At 36.3% G+C, this 22,949-nt stretch overlaps 1 protein-coding gene across 1 annotated transcript in view; it reads left to right on the forward strand.

The window, feature by feature from the left end:
• The first annotated feature begins 411 nt into the window (after positions 1-411).
• The window catches only part of arid1ab (AT rich interactive domain 1Ab (SWI-like)), an 81,981-nt gene continuing 59,443 nt past the window's right edge, over positions 412-22,949 (forward strand). Inside the window, exon 1 of the mRNA XM_056480329.1 lies at positions 412-1,614. Within this exon, the coding sequence (XP_056336304.1) occupies positions 718-1,614 (897 nt within the window). The 5' untranslated portion in view covers positions 412-717. The remainder of the gene's footprint in view (positions 1,615-22,949) is intronic.

A 22,949-nucleotide genomic window follows, 5' to 3' on the forward strand; every position in this document is an offset into this window, starting at 1 on the left:
CAACTGCATAGCAACCACGCCGGAAAAAGGCATTAGGTCCTGGAAACGATCCACAGCATCCTTGAATTGTGGTAGTTTTGCATATAGGCACAAATTTTAAATAAATAAATAAATAAAACTCCCTTTAGTTTTAAAATTGCAAATAATAATTTTGAAATATTTTTACAATGAAATATCTCTATAGTCAGATAGAAAAATAAATGCTATATTTATTTAATGTATTATATGACTGCTTTTATTTATGTATGTATTTTGCTCAACGTTCACAGAGGTATTCTGTGCTCAATCCACGAAGTGGAACCCGAACTATGTCAAAGTACTTTGAGATGACATACTTCTACCACCCGCTCCGGATCCGCGCAGTGGCTCTGGTCCATGACGCGGTTTGCATGTGACCGCGCGCTTCGGTAAAATGGCTGTGTCTCGCGGAGCCTCGTGCTGGTTTGATCGGTTTCTCTCTCGCGCTCTCGTTCTGTAAGAGGCCCCCCCTCCACATACACACTCACACACACATTTGTGTCGGTTAAATTCATTCCCGGGACCTTTATTTATATTCTCCAGGAAACTTTTTATATTCGAGTCGCATTCGTGAGAGAAGACCGAATTCGGTCTGAAAGTCGAAGGAATGATACGGGACACGGGCACGTCTTTATAAGAGCGTTGTATTTATATTCAAAGTGACTCGCGGTGAAAGAGAGGGAGAGCGAGAGAGAGATCATGGCCGCTCAGGTCGCCACTCTCAACACTAGCCCGCCTGCTGAACTCAAAAAGCCGGAGCGGGAGCCGCAGGACGAGTCGGTAATAGGAGAGAAGCAGCAGGAAAGCAAGGAGCCCCGCGCCGACGGCGGATCCCCGGGCCAGAAGGAGCTACAAGACGGGGCCGATGTGGGAAATGCTGCTGGGGGAGGAGGAGCAGGAGGCGACCCTGACATGAAGAACGGCAACGGGAACCCGTCCAGGGTGAACAATAACAATAACCAGAATGATTCCGGCGGACCCGAAGGGAACAACCACCCCGGCATGGCTCCCCACCACCCGGGCGCCTTCCCTCCACCTCCATACAGCTACAACCAGCACTACAACCGGGCCCCTTTTCATCAACATGGCGGACAACAAAGCCCTGGCATGGCAGGGCCGGCGGTGATGGACCCATACCCGCCCAATTCACACGAGCACGGCTACCCGAACCACTTCAACAGCTACAGCCCCTTCCCAAACCGGACTCCGTACCACCAGGGCCAAGGCTACGGCATGAATTCCCCGCGAAACAGCCAGCCGCCGGCGGCCGGGGGGCAGCCAGGCAAGCAGCCGCCACCAGGAGGAACTACGCCGCTGGCTACTGCTGCTTCCTACAACAACCAGAGGTATAACATGGGAAACCCTCAGCCTACGTCCACGCCGACACTCAACCAGCTCCTGACCTCTCCCAGCTCCACGAGGACCTACCAAAACTACCCGGCCAGCGAGTACAGCGGCCAGGAAGGAGCTGCCAAGGGACCAGGGGACATGGGCAGCAGTAGTCAGTATGGTGGGGGCCACCCGACCTGGCAACAAAGAAGCCATCACCCTCCTCCCATGAGCCCGGGAAACACTGGACAAGCCAACAGGGCCCAGGTAAACTTTGCTTAACTCGGCTCGGTTAGTGGCGTGTGTGTGTGTGAGAGAGAGAGAGTCTGCCATTGTTTCTGTCTGCTCTAAAATGGCTGCCTGTGTTTTTCCAACGAACTCTGGCTATATAAGCACTTTTTATTGGCCCGAGCGAGCTGTGTTTCTATCCGTAGTTGTCTGGCTTTAGGCAAGTTCTGCGAGCCGCATGTCCAGAGCTCGGACAGGGGTGATGGGGCACGAGTTTGCATGTGGAAATTGAGAAGTAATGCTAATTTTCGAGGCTGGGCTCGCTGCGTTCATGCAGCAGAAAGAGCTGCTTCGTAAAAGCCCAGCTTTACTGTTGTTCACAACCCCTTTGCAGAAAAGTGAGTGTGGATGTTTTTCAACGAAGGTTGTTGGTTCGGTTTATTCTGTTAAGATTTTTCGATGCTATCGCTAGTTGGTTTTTCACGGCTAGTTTATGACCACCCTCACCCAGAACTATCAGAGCTCTTTTCCGATGCTAAAACATCTCTTTGGTCCGAATATATAACCATCCGAGGTGCAGAAGTCAACATTACCGCCGTATTATCAGTTCAGATCGATTTGATTAGAAACGCGGCTGGTTTGGGGGTGTTTTGAGGCGCTTCTCTGCTCGTCCGTGTGTGTAAACAGACTGAGTGATGTGAGTAAGTGCAGCGGGCTGCTTTGCTTTGGGATTTGAATTATGGAGGTAAAATCCTTCTGTCAAAGGCAGGAGACAGTTGGTCTTAGGTTGACACGCGAGCTCAAATCTGATTGGCTGCTTCATCTCCTGCGCTTGGCCATTTATAATTGCATCTAATGCAGCAAAGAGCCCCGCCGCCGAGCTGCTCCACTTACACTCACTGTGTGCATGGACTCATTTGAAAGCCTTTTAAAGCATTTTAGCTGCTAGAATTCATGTGGTAGCATGATTAATATTCAAATATGTTTAATTTGGAGACTATTTGCCACATTTATTTCGCTTTTTTTTTTTTTTCAATACGATAAGCAAGGAGGGTCAGAGTTTTATTTGATACATCAAAGCTATGTAGATAAGTTAATTGATGGATATTCATAATTCTCAAAGCATACAATTTGTTGTTTTCTGCACATTTAGTTTTTATTATTGAATCTGATAGGTACACATTTTCTGATTTTTGAAAATGCCCATTAGTTAAACCACATTTGATACGGTATTAACTAGACAGATTGTGGAATTTGTAGTGGAATGATTGACACCTGATGGTCTTAAATTTTAGTTAATTTCAGAACCTTTATTATCTGTCTTATGAATCTCTTTTGATATATTTCTTATTGTGCTTAACATTTCAGTTATGTGTGTTTTTCTTTACATGGCGTAAAGTTCTTCGCGTGTTAGAGACCACCAATAGCAGGATTTGAGAAATAAAATGAATAAATGTAGCTTGAAAAATATTTGGTATTTTTGCATAGACAAATGATTTGTTTCAACATTAATAACAATAAAAGTGTCATACACCCCTAAATTCATCCCCCCGTCCATTAGATTGTGTTATTTAATTATTTCTATTATAAAAAGTTGTTTGTTTTATAGAAGACGCACACACTATAACACAATTTACTGTAGAAGTAATTTAAATACAAATACAATATTTCCATGTATATTTCAAACAAGTGTCATTTTGTGACTCAATAATCAATTGTAAGTTCAAATCGATACACTTTGCCACTATTCTTCAACCCACCAAGTTTTACAAGAAGTGTTTAATTTAAAATGTAGTAATTTTGTGAACATTGCAGTGAGTGACAACTAACCTTTTTAGTCATTTTATTACTTTACTTTATTACTTTATTTGCATTAAATAAACTTTTTGTACGTATAAAATCCTTTTTCTAATTGTTGCATGCAACAAAATTGAAGCTTTTATCTGTGACTTATCTTGACGTATATCTTGGCGCTTATGTTTTTTGAATTTAAGGTTATGAGTAATTAATGCATTAGAAGCATTTCTACTGTTTACAGTCCCCTAACTGATCCTAGTTCAGATGATAATGAAAGTAGCATGCTTGTTCAGACTCTGTTTACAAGCAGTGTAGGTGGTTGCCAAGTGTCACTGCTGTTTTACTATCACCCTCTCCTACTTGTTATCCTGTGACCATCAGCAGTTATGTTATAACTTTCTCACACTTTTCATGAACCCTCAGATGTTTATTTTAATGAAATGCAAACATTTGATTTGAATATGCGATTGCTTGAATTAAAAGCATTTAAATGACATTCAGACAATCCAGCAAATATTTTCTTAGCTTTTCTAGTACACTTACCCTTGATTGCAAAAATCCCAAAAAAAGTTTTAATGAAATAAACAGTTCTAATAAAAATTTTATTGGATTTGGTCAATTTATTTATTTTTAATCACTTGGGAAGGTTGTGATTTTTATTTTTATTTTTTTAAACTATCATAAAATGTAGTGTAGCTGTAAATCTGTTTCCACCTTGTATTGGGATACGTTTTGTGTGATGAGATCAGAAGTTGGTCTCTGGGACACGTTACCATTTCCACCAGGTATTAAACTTTGTTAAAATGTTTTTCAATATATGATGACAAAACGATAAGCTTATTACTTTAACTTATTAAAATGTTAACTGTAATGGCTGCTAAATTATGGGATAAATCACAATCACGACTATTTTGGTAAATATTACGATGTCATTTATTTAAAACGACTATTCGACATACTTTATGTATGAGTGTGTATGTGTTGTTTTTCCTCTGAATATAAAACGATTACACCTACACTTTCATGAAATTTCACAATTTTCAATGCACAGATTTAAAACCAAAAATGTACGTTAATAAAAAATACTACCGAATAAAAATGTACAAATGAAGCCCACTGCTTTAAGCACAGAGTTCACTATATGAATAAAACTTTGTTGGTTTCTTATTAAAGCTACAAACATCTTTCAGTTATGAGCAGTGAGTGATTTTGTTCTTTTCTTTTGTTGTTTGGTTAATAATGATAAGCACATTCAGCATCAGTAATATACTCCTCGGCACACGGCCACACGTTACTGATTTACTGTTACACATGCATTTTCATTTTCAGCTCTTTTCGTTCATTTATTATATAACAAATTCCATGCAAAGTTTTTACTAAAATTAGCTAAACCATTTTTGTTTGTGAAAGCAAGTATTTTACAGTACTTTACAAATACACAAATGTCTCTGTCAGTGTTTTCAAACAATTATATTTGACTTATCAAAGTCACACAAGTGCCAATTTCACATGTCACATCCATAACAGAGAGGTGTCACATCCATAACAAAGCTTTTTCCTCATAAAAGCAAAAATGTAAAATAAAAAACATGTTCTATTGTGAGCCAACGCTTATCATTTTGATTATCATTTATTTTGGGTTGTGCAGTTTAATTCACAGAATTTGTACAAATTATGTTGTAGACTGTAAACTCAAACTTTTTTGGTCACATCCATAACGCGTTTCATTTTTCTCATTTAAAATAAAAAAAAAATGTTTACAGGTTGATATTTTTCTGATTCCATAACTCTGTGGTGAGTTGTTTTGAAAAATATAAACAGATGTCCCAATATAATGTTAACATATGCTTTCTCTGTCAACTTACTGCAAATGTCACATCCATAACTCTAGATTTGCTCTTATGCAAATTATCCCAAAGCTCCATGTTTTGATGCTTTTTTTGCATGTATTTAACCATTTAGGCATGCACCTTAAGCTAAAGATGAGTTTAATGTTGCATGTTTTGTTCTGTCTTGCGCAGTTAGCGAGTTAGTCCCATGCTGCAAAAAGCATGTTATGATTTGACTGATTTCAATGGGAAACTGGGCTTCACAGAGGTACAAATGCAGACTGCTGGAAAGGGACTGGGATATGACAATGCAATCATTTTATCTCGATTTATTGTTTTCTTCTTATTGTCGGTGGCCAAATTAAAATATTGGTTAATTGCACAGCCATATAGTTTTAACCACGTTTTACATGAATTAGCTTGAGATGTGAAGTCAATTGAACTTCCAACAGTTTAAGTTGAAATAACTTATTTTGATTCAACTTCATGTTAAGCAGCATCTTCATTTTTACAAGGTAGTGTTTGGATTTTGGCAAGGCCCTTTTCTCTATTTTTTTTTTGTTGTATTTTTTAAATATTTTTTTTTAATGTAATTTGGTGTGATGTACAGTTGAGTGAACAAACGCTGCACGCCTTTGTATGCAGGAATGCAAGCCAATGAAAATGATGTGGATGCAACTATAATGTCTGTTTTGGTAAAACACAGCACAGTATGAATACCTAGTTTTGGGAAGTTTTCTCACAACATTTCCCATAATGATCATGTTTGTTCAGTAGGTGGATAGTAGGAGGTCTTTTGTGGCTTTTTGAATGTATTCGACAACAAAGCAATGCAATCTAATGCGTTTTAAGCTCAAATGTTGAAGTATATTTACACCTGTATTTTGTGTTGTGCACTTGTGATCAGATTGTTGAAACTATGGATGCTGATTAGGTCTGCACAATACATCTTTTCAGCATCGATATACAGTTGTCAGAATTATTAGCCCCCCTTTTGAATTTTTATTTTCTTTTTTTAAATATTTCCCAAATAACATTTAACAGGGTAAGGAAAATTTTCACAGTATGTCTGATTATATTTTTTCTTCTGGAGAAAGTCTCATTTGTTTTATTTTGGCTAGAATAAAAGCAGTTTTTAATTTTTTAAACATTTTAAGGTAAAAATTATTAGCCTCTAAGCTATATATTTTTTCGACTGTCTACAGAACAAATTATCATTATACAATAACTTGCCTAATTACCCTAACCTGCCTAGTTAACCTTATTAAACTACTTAAGCATTTAAATTCTACTATAAGCTGTATAGAAGTGTCTTGAAAAATATCTAGTCAAATATTAATTACGACAGTTTAATTGAAGTTATTATCTAGAGTATTCTTCTATTTTTCATGTAGTGTAATTATACAGTATATACCACATCAGGGGCAGGCAAATATATTTTAGTTCAGTAGAAAACTTGGCCCTCTTCATGATATAAGGATCATGCCTAACATGTGGTTTTTTTCTGTTTATATCTTTTTGAAATATGGTATGAATCGCAAAAATACAGACTTTTCTCAATGTTTCCCATTCAGTTTTTTACTTCCTGCCCTCCATCTGAATTTCGCGCATCACCAGAACCACGTGATTGAAAACAACCTATTGCAATGTTATTATTCGTAATAGTCACATTGTGAATATACGCAATGTTGAGTCTGGATTATAATTTATCATTTTGCAAGTGTTTTGAGGCCTGTCACTGCGTGATGGTTTTAAAAGCATTTAGGCATAAGAAAATTTACCATTTATAACTTTGAAAAATTGGTTATTATTTTTATTAAATTGTTTGTAAAACGCAGACTCCAGTTTTATTTGACTATCCATTGACTTATTTGACTATCCAGTTTTATTTGATTATCCAATTACTGTATACCTGAATATATTGACTCTTCAGAAAAATAATAAAGAGCTTTTATTTGTTTAACATATTATTCTTTATTGAATTTATCTATGCTTGTAGATTTACTATATTTTTTGCACTCCCCTACAGAATCATCTCAATCTAAAATTATCGATTCTTTCCTAACAGTTATTCAAGTCATCTAGTAAAATTGTATTTATATCTTAATAATTATTGCAGAATAAAAAAAATCACACTGTTAAATTTTTCCAATATCGTGCAGTCCTAATGCTGGTGCCAGAAACATAGAACTTAATTCTATGCACACTGAATGAAGTGGTGAAATGGCTGCATTTGTCTGGCTTGCTGGAAGCTTTGTTGAATTAACATTTAAAGGGTCACAAACACCAAAACACATTTTTTGAGCTGTTGACAGTCGTATATGTGTCCCACACTGTTAAAAACACTATTCGGACACATATATTTCACTATAAAGTTTAATTTGGTTGTTTTTTTGTTATTTCGAGCAAATTCGTACTTCCGGTTTGAAACGAATTTTTGAAGCTGGGTCACGGCCATGAGATCTTAGCGTGTATTCCAGCGTGTAGACTGGACGGCTGTACCTGGGAGTACCTTGTGACGTCTCTGTGTGCTGCATTCATTCATGAGTAAGACTTGGTTCAAACCAATCTGCGCGCTCTTTTGTGTATGCAGTGCAACTTCATTAATATGCATGATAGCTTCGAAGACTGTTTTACCTGAAACAGTGTTCAGACGGCAGAGAGACGACACGTTGTGTTGCCAAAAGAAGTGGGAAAAGAAGAAGAATTGTTTGGAGATATGGGTCGTCAGTGTTGCTTTTATAATGTGCAGCAACAAAGGTTTTGTTTTCATTTTGTAGCTATAAGAGCGCAACTGGACTCACGTGTGGATTACAGTACACACGGCAGAAATACGTTTGTACGGAACATTTTTTACTTGAGAGCTCTATGCATCTGGAAATGGTGAAATCCGGATTTGCTGCTCGTCTCCTTTTAAAAAAGACACGGCTCCAGTTGGTGTTGATAGTTCTGTCTCTACAGATTTGGTAAGTGTGTGCGATCAGTGCCCTTTCTTTGTTTATTCAGATGGCAAAGTTATAGTTCGTATCATCAGCAGTACTCTTTCTGTGTTTAAAGCCAGACTTTAGTCAAAATGATTTCTAAGTTACTTATTTTACAGTACGGTAATATCACTACAATATTATGGGCTGAAAGATCTGTTGTAAATGCTGCTCTCTGAGTGTAAACAAGTTACTGAGAAATTCGGAGGTTTTTTCTTATATACGACGTGTGGTGTCAAACATTCCACTGTCATTAAACACAGTAGCTATGTTTCATCCATCTATTTTCATCTATTTTGAATATGCGCATAAACCAGTTGATGGAAACGCCATGATGCGCATACATTTTGAAAATGCGCATAAACTTGTGCGCATAACTGAGTAGGATAAACTTTTTATTCGATAAGAAAAGATGCGCATAAACTATGATGGGAACACTTTTACTGCACAAATTTCAGTATGCGTATTAAAAAAGGTTATGTGATTTTGTTATAAGAGCTCATGTGATGATGAAAATGTGCTTAAATAGACAAACCAGCAGACTGCGCACACTGTAAACCATCTGAACTGTTGTTTTGGTCATTCTAAAACGCCTTACCGTTAAAGTATTAATGTTATTATATTATTAATGACCTCCAGAATCGAGCGTCTGTGCTACACGTCTGACACCTTCAAACACCACCGCGCGTTCACTGCGTGTCAGGATTGCCTTCTGAGGCGCAAGTCATTTATTAGATGAAGAAAAGATTGACGCAGCTTCTCCTACCGCAGTAAATTCAGTTTTTACTGTTGATATTTGGCGCCAGTTAATCAGGAAGTGACGATTTTGTTCATTTTAACTCGTTGGATGGAAACACTGCTTTATTCGCACATCTTTAATGCGATAATCCAGTTTTGCGCATAAAGTTTATTCGCATATTTGGATGGAAACATAGCTAGTGTCTTTCTCCCCTGCATCTGTGTGTTTGTTTTGCTTCGGTGAAAATCAGTGTGTGCCCAAATGGAAACTCATATTTTTATTAAAATCCTTCCCTCTTTCCCTCCCCTGACACTCCCACCTAAACTGCGCTAGACACACCCACTTTCCTGACTTTTTCCAAACCAGAAGTGTGAAAACACCCTGCTGAAACAGGGGGTTTCATGGCCCTTTAATTATTGAGCAATTTTTTGAAATTGGAATGGTTTTGCTAAGTTCTTTTGAAGCAGAACCTGTACAAATCTGGTTATATGTCTGTACAGATGATTCGTGTCAAAATACTACAGGCATTACTGTGTGTCTGCATAGCTTTGTGTATTTGAAGTTCTCATTTTGAATCCAGATATATGCAAAAAAAAACTGGGGTTAAAGGTTTTTTTTTGAACACAGATTTGCATGAATGATTCAATGGATGGCTTGAACTTGATGATGGTGTGTAATTTTCTAAAGCAACCAACCTTGTCCATGTCTATATGGTAATATTAAAGTGGCTCTGTTTCGTGTGCAAATGCTTGAACCATGTGTACATTCAAGAAGCAAGCTAGCGGGTATTCATATTTTGGCATGTTTTTTTTCTCTGCATGTGAGGTTGTTTCAAGTCAGATTAACTAGCCAAGAGATAAATATATCCTGAAGATAAAATGAGTTAAACCTTGAGAAGAAGCCAGGAGCAATTTTCTTTAGCTGATTATTTTTTAAGTCATAAACTAGGGCATAAATGTCTGTTTGGCAAGTGGTACACCAATGCAAAAAGGCATACAAATATGCTATATTAACCTCGCTAAGCTCTATATGACCCTCTAAGCTTGATCTCATTTAAGAAAAGCGTTTTGTGTTAATGTGATTTTTATTTTTTTATTTTTTGGTAAATGCAAAGTTTACCCCAAAATTAAAATGATCATAAATTATTTGTCCTCCACTTTCATACCTGTATAATTTTTATTTTTTTATTTATTTATTTATTTTTTCTTCTTCTTCGTCTGATTACACAAATGACTTGGGGAAACATACCGTGACAGTGGAAAACATACTATGGAAGGAAGCAAATTATAATCGACTGTTTTATTACCAGCATTTTGAATCCAAAGTTGTTGTAGTTTTTTAAAGTGGTATATAAATTAATAAGTGGTATATCACATTCACATTGGTGTATGGAATTTATCAGGGGAATAGAATTTATCAGGTGTTTAGAATTAATTTCTTTTTGCAGAGATTTAACATTGAATTATTATGAGGTTTTTGGATTAGAACTAATTAGTTGAAACAAACAGTTTGACTAAAACAATAACCATGAAGATGTGCTTGTCTGTGATTTATTGCTTTATAAATACAGTAATTTTGCACTGTTGACTTAAATAGTTATACAAGTTTTAAAGTTTTAACTAGACTGCATGAATGTCATTTCTTTCTGATACCTGGAGGATTATCTTGTGCTTTGAAAACCTTTTAATGGCATGTTTAATTCAATGTTTGCTTGCTTTTTTAAAAATTATTTGTGGAATTTAGCAAAGGTTTAATTTGTTTCAAAACCGTTTCTATCCAAAAAAATTGTTTAAAGAGAGTGTAAAAGGAAAATTTTGTCATAATTACTCACCCTCATGTCATTTCAAAACCAGAGACCTTTGTTCATTTTCAGTACTCAAATTGTGATGTTTAGGATGAAAACCGAGTGCTAAAGCGTGCTCCATAAATGGCAGTGGTCCGGACTTGCTGTTCTGAAAGGTACCAAAAATATCCTCAAAATGGTCCACATGTCTTCAGTGTTTTAATCTGAATGTATCATAAAGCTGCAAAAATGCTTCTGTGTGCACTTAAAACAAAAATAATGACTTTATGCAACAGTTGGTTCTCCTTAGTGTATTGTGCATAGGGGTGTGAACCTACACTTGTCACGGTTTGGTTCGGTTCAGATTATCATGTCATTGATTCAGTTCAATTCAATATCTCAATGCATAATACACAAAGCTTTCCATACACATTTTAATTTGACTTCACAGCACATGAATGCAATTTTGCCTTTTAATACAAGCAGCCAGATATATGAAATGAACTGTCAAGTTTAGGTAGAAGACAACATGAGCGTTTAAAGTAGAGTTGGGCGATGTCGACCAATTTGGCATCGTACAATGTCTAATGTGAAACATCGCGATGGACGATAGCATTATCGTCATAGGCGGCAGTGAATTAATTATTTATGAATAATTAATTAATTCATAACGAGTTAATTATTTGTAGCCTACCGTTTCAACTACCAGACCTGCGTTGTTGTGACTTGTAGTTAAAATTTTTGAGAGGTGCGCGTCAGCCATGGCGAGGGCTTTGCGTCCACGCATAGGCCGCGCTGTAGCATACGCGTGTGCTTGACGCAGAAGTATAAATCAGCCTTAAGTGTGTATTTTTTGCAGCCGGATTTAGTACGGGAGCGGAGGATCGCGATGCTGGCTCAGCATCATGGTGTCTATCAGCCATCGGCAATCGATGATGGCATCGTCTATCGGCCAAACCCTAGTTTAAAGCTAGTAAATCAAATGTAAATAATAATCCAGTTTAATCGAGGAAACTTGCTCTACAAACAAGCTTGTCTAGATCCACAAGTATCGCTGTGAGGGAAGAAAAGTTACCTTACAAATACACCAACTAGTCAAATATCCACAGCAAGAGAGACAGAGTTTTACAGCTTTCATTTCCTACCTAGCAATGAAATAGGGGCTCCTTGGTTCTGCTTTAACATTATTGTCAGTGAAAGACTGTGCCCTCAAACACAGGCACAAAGAGTTACACACATGTCTGCTTTTTATGTAGTTGGACTGTTTTAATTACTTTCGCTCGCCTCAAGGCTGATTTATACTTCTGCGACAATCACATGTTTATACTCCAGCGCAGCCATTGCATGATCGAATAGCCCTCACTGTGGCTGATGCAGACGCTGACGCGCACCTCTCAAAAAATGTTACTTTTGTTTTGTTTACCTTGATTACCATGATTAAAGTTGTTGCACATCGACTAGTGTCTACCTCTGAATAGACCCTTTTCATAAGTCTGTAGTGACGCGTTTAATTTTTTTCCACATCATCGTGGAGTTTTTCTTTTTATTATTTAAACAAATAAGATGCACTCTAAGTTTTCCGAACTATGGCGACTTCCGCTACTGAGAAACCCGGAAATGTGGAAAAAGGCCTATGAGCAAGTTTTAGCTACTTGTACAGTAAAATAGGATTCAGAAAAAACTAATTATCCGTGATGAAACTCGACACAGATGAACATGAAAACCTACTGCCAGCTAGCATTTCCAAAGTGCTATTGAGGAACACAAACACAAACAGAGCGCAGAAGTATAAATGCATGGCTATGTGCAAGGCAGTCACTGCGTCACATCGATTACTCGACGCAGAAGTAGAAATCAGCCTTTAGCAATAGTACTCTACCGCGACATGTATCTAATAACTGATGTATCTAATAATTCTGATGATCTATTACTGAACCAATACCGATTCATGTCTGCTTCGCAGTGCATAGTAGAAACAATTAATTTTTACACCCCTATTGTGCCTGTTTACGAGGACTCTGTGCACTCTGTATACTCTGAATGCACAACTTCCTGTGTTTGAAACCACACTGGCATTTTTAAGGTACCAAAGTAGTTATTTTTGTGTGCACAAAAGTATTCTCATAAATGTAATAACATTCCAATTGAACCACAGAAGACAAATTATAAAATTCTATTTTGAGGATGTTTTGGGAATTTTTTTTTGTACCTTAAACAAATGTTGCCGTCTGTGGAGGATAACTGCGTTCACACCGAAAGCAGTAAGAGCGTCCAAGGTCGCTCTGGCCGCCCTGGAGACAACGCTATTTGCCTTGAGCTCTGGCGGGCGAGAGCGTCAAAATTTGCTACTTTAATCTCGTATTTAAAGGGGCCGTTGCAGCATATCAGTTACGTTCCCGCATAAAACAAGCTTTCTAGCGTAAAATTGTTGCGCATCTCTTATCAAATTCATTTAATAATGGAAGATCAAGTTGCATGTGGTGTGGCTTTGCTCCACTAAATTATCCAGTGTGTCTATATATCTGAAATATCCTGAAGTAGCAATATTGTTTTGTACGGTCGCATGAGATTCCTGCTTTTTTAAAAGATAAATACTGTATATATAACATTAATGCACATCAGTGACTCGCCAGAAACTAATGTATGTTCCTGTAAGAAAATATTGTAAATAATTGGAAATCCGGCGAGCGCAATAATTAAACCCTTGGGAACAACTATAGTCAGAACCAAAGTTCACAGGTCTGTGTTCTCTGAACTCCTCTTAAGTGGTGGACTTCTTCATTCTGATTGCTTGCCGCTGAACCGCGTCATAACTACTATAAAGTTGACTTGATTTCAACTCTCCTCGACGCCCACACCAGTGAAGACACGCCTCGCTGCTTGTTGCTGCCGGCTCTCATTGGAAATGAATGACTTCCAGCTACTTTGAAGTTCTCGCCGCTTTCAGTGTGAACGTACGGTAAGAGAGCGCTCTGATTTCATTTAAAAATCTTAATTATTGTTCTGAAGATGAACTTCCCTCTCAGGGGGTTGGAAGGAGATGATGATGAGTAATTAGTAACGTATTGAGTTTTTAACTTAACTTTCCCTTTAAAACAAAGCTTCAACCAGTTTGTGTGTTTAGCGTTGAAATTGTGCCATTCATGAAAGGAAAACTCAGACTTATATACTGTTAAGAGTGTAATAGTACACTCTTTTATACTTTTAATATACTCTTAATAATACTCTTAAATACTTTTTCCTGAATTACTTATATTTTCCAACATCCAGGTAAACCAACCAAATACTGTGCCAGCTCCTTTTCATTTAGTCACATGCAGCTCCTAATGTCAGCTATGTAAATGACACGCTTCAATACTGCATATATGTATTTAATTAAATCTGAAACTGTTCGATGTGACCGATTCGCTGAACCACATCGCAGTGCTGATCTTATTTGAATATATTGTGCAGCCGTATCGTTTTTTTGTTGCATTCAATTTTCATAATACACCAAAGGATTTTGTTGTTTTGCTATGAAGAAGTTTCCAACCCGGACCTTGGCATTGACCTGTCCGATTGCCCTGAGAGCAGTGTGTGCTTGAGTTTAAGCGGGAGAATCCTATCCCAGCATCCTCGGAGTGAAGGGCACTGTCTCAGTAGCCTGCGGGGTAATGAGTGAACTGTTGCTGCCACAGCACACTGTCTGCACTGCTGAGTAATGAATCTCCACATGCTGCCTCACTCTCTCTGTGTGTGTGTGTGTGTGCGTATGTGTGTGTGTCACAGATACTTAGGGAAACAGAGCCGGGAGGAGGGTGTTTTTGTGAATGATCCTTTGCTGCCTGCCGGTGACAGCTGTGTGTGTGTGTGTGTGTGTGTGTGTGTGTGTGTGTGAGAGCATGCACATGTTAGTGGACGCTGAGAGAAACACTCTGACCTACTCATGCTTCATGCCCAAACCAGCCATCCGTCTATCTTTCAGGAATGTTTAGTTTGAACAAACTCTGCACAAATTGGCCTCTCGTACACTCGCTTTTTCCCACGCAAAAATACTCATGTAGCCCTCAAACTGTTTTGCAAACAACATGATCCAGTCTGCCTCTATCTGTCTTTTCATCTCTTTTTTTTTTTTTTTTTTTTTTTTGCTGTTTGCCTTCTCAGTATGTGTGCAAGTTTGCGTTGTAGTGTTCGCTGTTCACTAGATGTATCAGACAGGTAATGGTGATTGGTTGTTTGGAAAGTTCATGCCTTCAAATGCATGCGTTCAGTATAGATATGCAAAACTGTGTAGTTGCATGGACTAGTGCGTGATTCAATGAATTTTTAAATCAGGGCTGGGCTATTAAAATTAATATCGGTGTTTATTGATGGAATACCATTGTCAATAACAATAATAAAAAAAGTTTGGTGTGAAGGCTACAGTAGGGCTGGCCGATATTGCAAAAAAAAAATTATCACAACGTTTCATAATTATTGAATAAATATTTAACAATAGATTTAGGAATATTAGGATTTTTAGTTTAGTTTACCAACATCACTAAGGCAAATAGTTTTAATAGTCAAAAACAAAAATATGCAAACAAAATATTTGATCTCTTTATAATAACAAACAAGGTTTAAAGAGACTCTTAAACTTAATGTAAAATGTTACAAAGTTTGTTTAATGGTCAAGCATAAATGCTGAACAATCACACTTTTTTTTAATAATTATTTTTAGGGGTTTTCACCTTTATTGTAAAGGACTGTATAGAGTATTGACAGGAAAGCATGGGGAGCAGAGAGAGGGGGAAGGATCGGCATAGGACCACAAGGCCGGAATCGAACTCGGGTCGCTGTGAGCACCGGAGTGCATGCGTCAACGCACTAACCACTACACCACTGGCACAGACACAAATGATAATGATTGAGTAAACTGCAAACTGTCATCAACACAAATTACGATAATCAAATCTGAGCTTTCAAGTAAATTAAAATAAAGTGTTGAAACCCTAATATTCCTAAATGTATTGTTAAAAAATATTCCATAATTATCAATATCGAATGATATGAAACATGATATCGTGATAAAATTTTTTTTTCAATGTTGCCCAGCCCTATGTTTAATGGTGCATTACAGGCTATGTTTTGCAGTTCTGGAAAGGTTTTAATTTTTTAATTTTTATTTTTTATGTTTTTTGTAAAAAAAATTTCATGGGGGTTTAAGTTTTCATAAGCCGCATTTCCACTGTCGGTCCAGTGCGAGCCAGTGCTTTTATCAGGCCGGGCCATGTCAATCTCCAGGGAGCATTAGCAGTGAGGCCAAAATCATGTCACGTTTCTACTGTCAGGCTAGCAGCTCGCAGTGTGTCACGCAAACCCTGCTCCCAGAACGTCCCCTCAATCTAATGTCGCACAACCCGCCCAGTTCAGCGGGAATCAGGTAGGCAGATAAAGCACACCATTGCATCACGTGACGATTAAAATGAAGACAACCGAAACAAACAAATGACATGTTACTGTACAGCATTACATTGTCTATACGCCCAAACCTATGTATTTTCATTTATTAAATTTGTTTAATTGCCGTCCGACTGTTGGCATCGTACATCAAGTGGTCTGACCACTAACAGAGGGATGACCCAGCGCACGATCCACAATATAGAACCACAGAAATTTTCCGGTAATAACTTGGCATAAAATGTATTTCATCACATCCTTGTTTTGATAGACGTCGTCAAACATTCAGCAACTATCCACTAATAAAGCTCTACATTTAAAATACTTTACATCTGTTTGTAAAAGCAGTGCTGCACAGGACTGGATGACAGAAAAGGTAGTTTCTGGTTTTACTTACCCAAAAAATGCTCTGTTTGCACGATTTGATTAATTTGATCGTATTCAACTACTTTATAGATAATATTTCAAAACTCCTCCGTTGTTTAATGTTTTTAGAAAATACCTAAAATCTTTTTTTCAGACTGGCCTTTGTAAACTAAAAGTTTAAAATGGCTTGAAACAGTTTTAATTTGTATTGTGTGTGTATATACCTAAATTGTTATAGCTTTTGATTGTTTTATGTTGGTTTATTTATTTAATATGATTTTATTACATCTGATATTTGTAATTACTTAAATGGTTTCAATATAGCTTAGGTTATTTTATCTAGACATGCCACTATTGTGTTGAGCCTGCAAAAGTGGACACGTAATCTGTAAAGTTTTATGTCTTTCTGTTGTATTCATTTTTTGGATAATCTCCAAAATAAATATATAAAGAAAGGAACCCAGCCACTCGCGCCATCAACAGAGTTGTCAAGCGAGCGCTCTTTCGGCTGTCTCCTGCACATGCATTTAAATGCGCACGTTTCATGCACAAACACATCTTTTAAACTTGACAAACTCGACAACTGTTACTGGCTGCTGTGTCTTTAACATGGTGTAAAGATTATTATCCATTATTGAAACATAGAGGACGACATAACAAAGAAATATTACTTGGCCAGATCAGGCCTTGGAAGTGGCTGTGGAAATGCGACTGGCCGTGGCTCACCCTGGCTCGCTCGCTTTAGGCGCGATAGTGAAAACATTGATATTTAAGAATTGTAAGGTATAAATCAGGCCTGCTACATTATAGGTAAATCAAAACCTTTGTTGAAGTCAAAATCTTGTTCGAGAGAGTGAACAATTTTATTTATTTATTTTTTTGTACAAAGATAGAATATTGGGAAGAGCCACATTCTCACAAAGACATTGAATTAAATGGAAAACATTATTGAAATATAAAACTGTCCAAATAACGTGGGTTGCTTAATGAAAATAAGAATTAAAAAATATTTTGAGAGTGAAAGGTGAACAACTTGGTTATATAATTTGATGTGATTTTGTGGCACAACTAGTAATTTCATAGGTAATACAGATTTTATGCTAGAAATTAGTCTAAACCGTTAGCTTTAATTGTGCGTCGAAAGTGACACTTTTGAAATCACTTGGCCGAAAACCAAAACAAAGCTGTTTTTCTATTAAGCAAATGTCGTTCTTGAATTGATAAGTATGTGGGAACATGAGCTGAATATTATACAGAGCGGAAAATTAAGCTTTTTTTGAACTATGCATTCGCAAGCTAATCTATGGCCTTTTTGGCTCATTTTTTAGCTGTTTTGATCTTTTAGGGCAACTTTCTGTTGCTTATTTCAGAGCTTGACCAGAAATTCTGTGCATCCCTATTTTAAATATTTATAAATTGTTAGATTTGCCTTTGAATGGAGTTTTTACTTCTGTAAACCTGAGTGCAGCGCTCTGTCAGACTGGTTTTAAGTTTACTTGACCGTGATCTGAAACCGTTTTTTTGAAAGCCTTCACAGTGTGAATGGTACTAACACAGCAGCTCTCAGTCATGGTCCTGGATGACCCCAGCACGGCACGTTTTTGCAGATCTTTCTGTACTGATGTCTGGCACCTCCACTGAGAAGCTGAGTAGAGTTACACCAGCCATTCACACTTTATTTAAAGCTGCAGAATGTTTTTTTTCTCCTCATGGTTCAAAACCACTAAAATAATACACTGTAAAAATATCTGTTAAATAACAACTTCCATATTTTGTGGTTCACATATTGTTTTCGGTTTATTTACCGTTGCGAATAGCATTATGGGAGTTTTATCTCTGCTCTGCTAACTTTTGTTGTTGAATATTCAACACTGCACTTAACACAGTTACTTTTATTGGCATTTTAGTAGTTTGAGACCGGATATTGTATATAATATAGAGAAAAATAAGTCTGCAAAATAGCAAAGTACTGGCAGTTTATCACTGGATTTTTGTACTGTAATTTAAAGCACAAACACAGACAATATCACTTTAAACTGTTAAAATGTTAGCAAAGGTCACTTTTTCAATCTTTATAACATCAAAAGCTTTTGAATGAACGATCAAGATCCCATAATGCAATTCAAAAACATAAATAAGTGGGGGAAAAACATAAATCACCAAATACAGAAAACGATTGATTTACAAATAATTTTGACAGTGAATGTAGTTCTTCCAAACTGAATTTGTGCCATAAACCATGATGGCTATTTAATAATAGTTTAATTTGGGACTGTTTAAGTTTAGTTTGTTAGTTAGGGCATTACCTGTGTTGCATGTCATCTATAAACGGAGCGAAATAGTTCCAGTTTATCATGCAAGAAGCATTTTATTTATTAAAAGATAGATTTCAAGTTACTAAATATTACATGTTGTAGCTTGAAAATGGAGCATCCAGTCTTTTTTGTTTTTAATTTATAATTTATGTTGTAAACTTAAAAGGCAGAACTCGTCCAATAGGGCATGTAGTAGTAATAATAATAATAATAATAATAATAATAATAATAATAATAATAATAATAATAATAAAAATAATAAAAAAAAAATGCGAGGTTCTGCTCTTAAGGTTGTTTTGGAATATATCTTAATTTATGGTTTTGTTTGTATGTAGGTTTTTTGTAAACAAATGTCTAATTGCATAATGCTCAAATATTCAGTGCATTTTTTTTTTTTTTTTCAAATCATTTCAGTACTGTTTTTTATTTGCATTTAATCGAGCTCTGATTTTATTTTATTGTATTTTATAATAATTTTTTTTTATATAATTACTATAAAAATTTTTTTTACAATTGAGCTACAGGAATTATATGGTGATCCATTATATATCATAAACGGTTTTCAATTTCAAATATTTGAGTATGGTTATTTAAATTACATAGTTCCCAAAAATAAAATCCATTACAGATGCGAAAACACACTCAAACACTACATGTGCTAAAAATGATATTGCTAACACCGTTTAGCGTTTTTAAGCATCTAGCCAAAATGTTGCTATTAAATTAATAGTATTGTAATTTTGATCAGTGCATGGTTTTATTTTATTTTTTTTTTATTATTATTATTTTTTTTTTTAAATGTCCACTTAGCAGAAAAAAATCAAAGCATATCTATTTGGGGATGCTGAGATCGGCTTCGCACTACTCAAATGTTGTCAACTGCAGGACTAATGTTGGGTTAACAACAGATGCAAAGTATTGTCACTTGCTCCAGATTACTCGTGGGGTGTTTTTTTTTTTTTGCCTCACACGAATTTTCCACTAAATTGAAAGTGTTGAACTTGTGCTGAAGACATGATTGAGGCAAATACTGTGCATTTGCATTAACTTATTATGAGATGATCTTACGGAAATACTTAAATTGGCATTTGTTGTGAACTAAGCATAAAACTATTTAAAATGATATCGATCTCATTGACTTTATTCAATCGCTTATATTCACAATTTCTCTCTTTCTTTCTTTTCTCCTTCTGTTCTTCTTGGTGGTTCTGCATGCTCATACAGAGGAAATGGTCTCTGACTCCTGTCTAAGGACCATCTTGGCACAATCAGTTGCTTGAATTTCAGTAATAATCATTTGCCATAGCGTACGGCTGATGGTGAGGTGTTCCTTTTCTCCTCTGTGATTGGGGAAATGTCACATTTAAGAAATTCCTCTGGGCTGTTTAGAAATTTGAGGCTAATGTATTTTCTTTTGACATTTACTTTTAAAATGTAGCAGATTAGCATTGTAATTTCCTTCTTCAAACTTATGGTCCTGAAGTCTGCAGGCTTCATTTACATGACACATATATGTGTGTGTTGTGTGGAAAACGCCATTAACCTTTTCCTGTCTACTAAAGTTGGCCACATAAATCACACTAAGCCCTAGTGATAAGAGACCACCACTTCAGAATCGGCGTGAAAGGCCCCTTTTTTGCCTGTTTGCTTTTTAGGTGGGTTAAAAATGTTAATGGTTTGTAATATTTTTTTCTTTTTTTTTTTCTTTATTATGCTTCATATCTGCTACAATCACAAATGTTTCTGATTTTTTTTTTTTTTTTTTTTTTTTTTTTTTTTTTAAGTAAATCAGAGCTGTTTTTCTTAAGGCTCACACAGACTGCAGAGTAATTGTTGGGCAACAATGTTGCAGTTTTAAGAACAGAAACTACACTGAAAAGTGTTGCATGCAAAACTGTTGCAAACAATTTATTTGTGTTGAATTTAAACAAACAAATTAAATTTAACAACGTTCAACTTAATTTGTTTGTTTAAATTCAACACAAATAAATTGTTTACAACCACTTAACGTAAAAAAAATTGAGTAAATCCAAGAAATCATCTTTGAATAATTTTTTTCAGTGTAGTAACAATGACCACTGAATTTTTTATTTTTTTTCTGTAGGAATGCTAATGGTATCCAATAACTGTGGTGTTGGTAATTTGATCAAATATTATATACAGTGGTCCCTCGCTATAACGCAGTTTACCTTTTGCGGCCTCGCAGTTTTGCAGATTTTTGTGCAATTTGACATGCTTTTTTTAAACAGTGCTTTGTTCTTCGATCGCTAGCAGTGTGACTCAGAAGTGCTGGACTGTAAGCTTGTAACTTTTCTCCTCAACAAACCCCTCTATGTCGACGAAGCGTTCTGCACCGTCAAAGGCACCTGCGTCTATTGCGGGTTATTTTTAGAACGTAACTCCCGCGATTAACGAGGAACCACTGTAATTGAAAGTATTACAAATCAATTTATTTGTTGTGTGTTTACTGTTTTATATAGTTAACACCATATAAACCATCATTTACAATCACGCAGGTGTTCTGTACCTCTGCTTGTGCTTATCCAGATTTTATGGTACTGTTTTTGTTAATGATTCATTTAGATTAGTCAAGCTGCCCTCAAATGTTAGTCTGGAGTAGCGGTGTATAGGCATGGGACAATAACCATTTTCAAGGTATACTGTGGTTTGGAAAAGTCGCGGTTTTAAATCCGTCAATTTTCCTCAATACCCTTCCTAATGTATGTGTACAGTTTTTTTTTGTTTACTTTTTTGTTTGTTTGTTTGTTTTTTAGGACAACTGTATTTCCAGCAGAAAAGATATCCAAAGATGTCATTTTAAATAGTAAAAAAAATAAAAAATTGAAATAAATGAAGAAAGCACAAGTCAATAATTCATTTTCATTATTTAGCCTGACATATTTACTGTTCCAAAATATTTTAATGTTTCTCAAAATAAAATATATTGTGTTCAATGGGGAAGTTTTTTTTTTTTTTTTTTACTAAGTCATTTAAAAGAATATATTTTAGAGCATTAATCACAATACCGTGAAACTGTGATATTTTTATCCAGGGTTGTTATACCGTCAGAGTCTTATACCGGCCCATGCCTAGCGGTGAATGGTTGTGCAAGCAAAAAAAAAACAATTACTATGTTTGGAAAGCATTCATGATTTTGGAATGATTGACAGTTGCAAGAGATTGCATCTGTATAAAATATAATAAAATACAAGCATACATACAACAGTAGAAAGATACAAATGAAATGTACTCTGCTTTTTGTCTGTGCACCCTAACATTATTCATGTACTGTACAGAAATTGTATAATTACATGTAAATTAAATAGTTTTGTTAAACTATATACTTTGCTTTTTTTTTTGTCTGAATGCTTGAAATTTTCTTGGAGTGTTTAAACACATCATATGCAAATGAAAAACTTTCACTCTTGTGGTTAAACTTTAGAATGAATCCACAAATCAGATTGGTTTTTCGCTGTTGTGCCTGGTCAGCTATGATCACCAATTGACACCACTTATGTTGTGATGTTGTGGATGTGCACTTTGCAGTGTGAGATAATACATTGTGCAGCTCTAATCTGGAGCCCTGCTTGCCTTCTTTTTAAGTTGTTTCGGATAAGTCCATTTATTTTCAAAGCAATGGTCAGTAATGTAGGTAAAGTTGGGAAAATGTAAATAATTGTATTCAGGTTGCTTTATAGTGTATCTCTACATTTTGTACTTGTGCTACTAAAATGTTGAATAAAGGGCCACAATGCTCCTGCAATGTAGTGTGGAGCCCTCATATCTGTAGATTGCTGAAGTCATTCTTACTGTCTTTTTATTTGTCGTCTGTCAGCGCTGAATGTCACTCTCTGCAAACGCTCTTGTTTGTGAATCTTGCAGAATCAATCTGCTGAATTTTTGTCCTTCTGTCGGAAAACACTTTCAAGTGTTAGGTAAATTTGTTTTCTGATGATTTTGTTTATGTCTGGGCTTCTACTACTAGGATGGAAATCAAAACATAAGTGGCGTTGAGGTCTTCAGTTTGTTGCGTGAGTTACAAAGTCCTTTCAACCATATAAACACCGGCCTGAAGATTTGCATGCCCTCAATCCAACTGTATCTGAGAAATATGCAAAGGACGGGAGCCGCTAAACAAAACTGTTG

This window comes from Danio aesculapii, chromosome 19 (assembly GCF_903798145.1).
Source record: "Danio aesculapii chromosome 19, fDanAes4.1, whole genome shotgun sequence".
NCBI classification, from domain to species: Eukaryota; Metazoa; Chordata; class Actinopteri; order Cypriniformes; family Danionidae; genus Danio; species Danio aesculapii.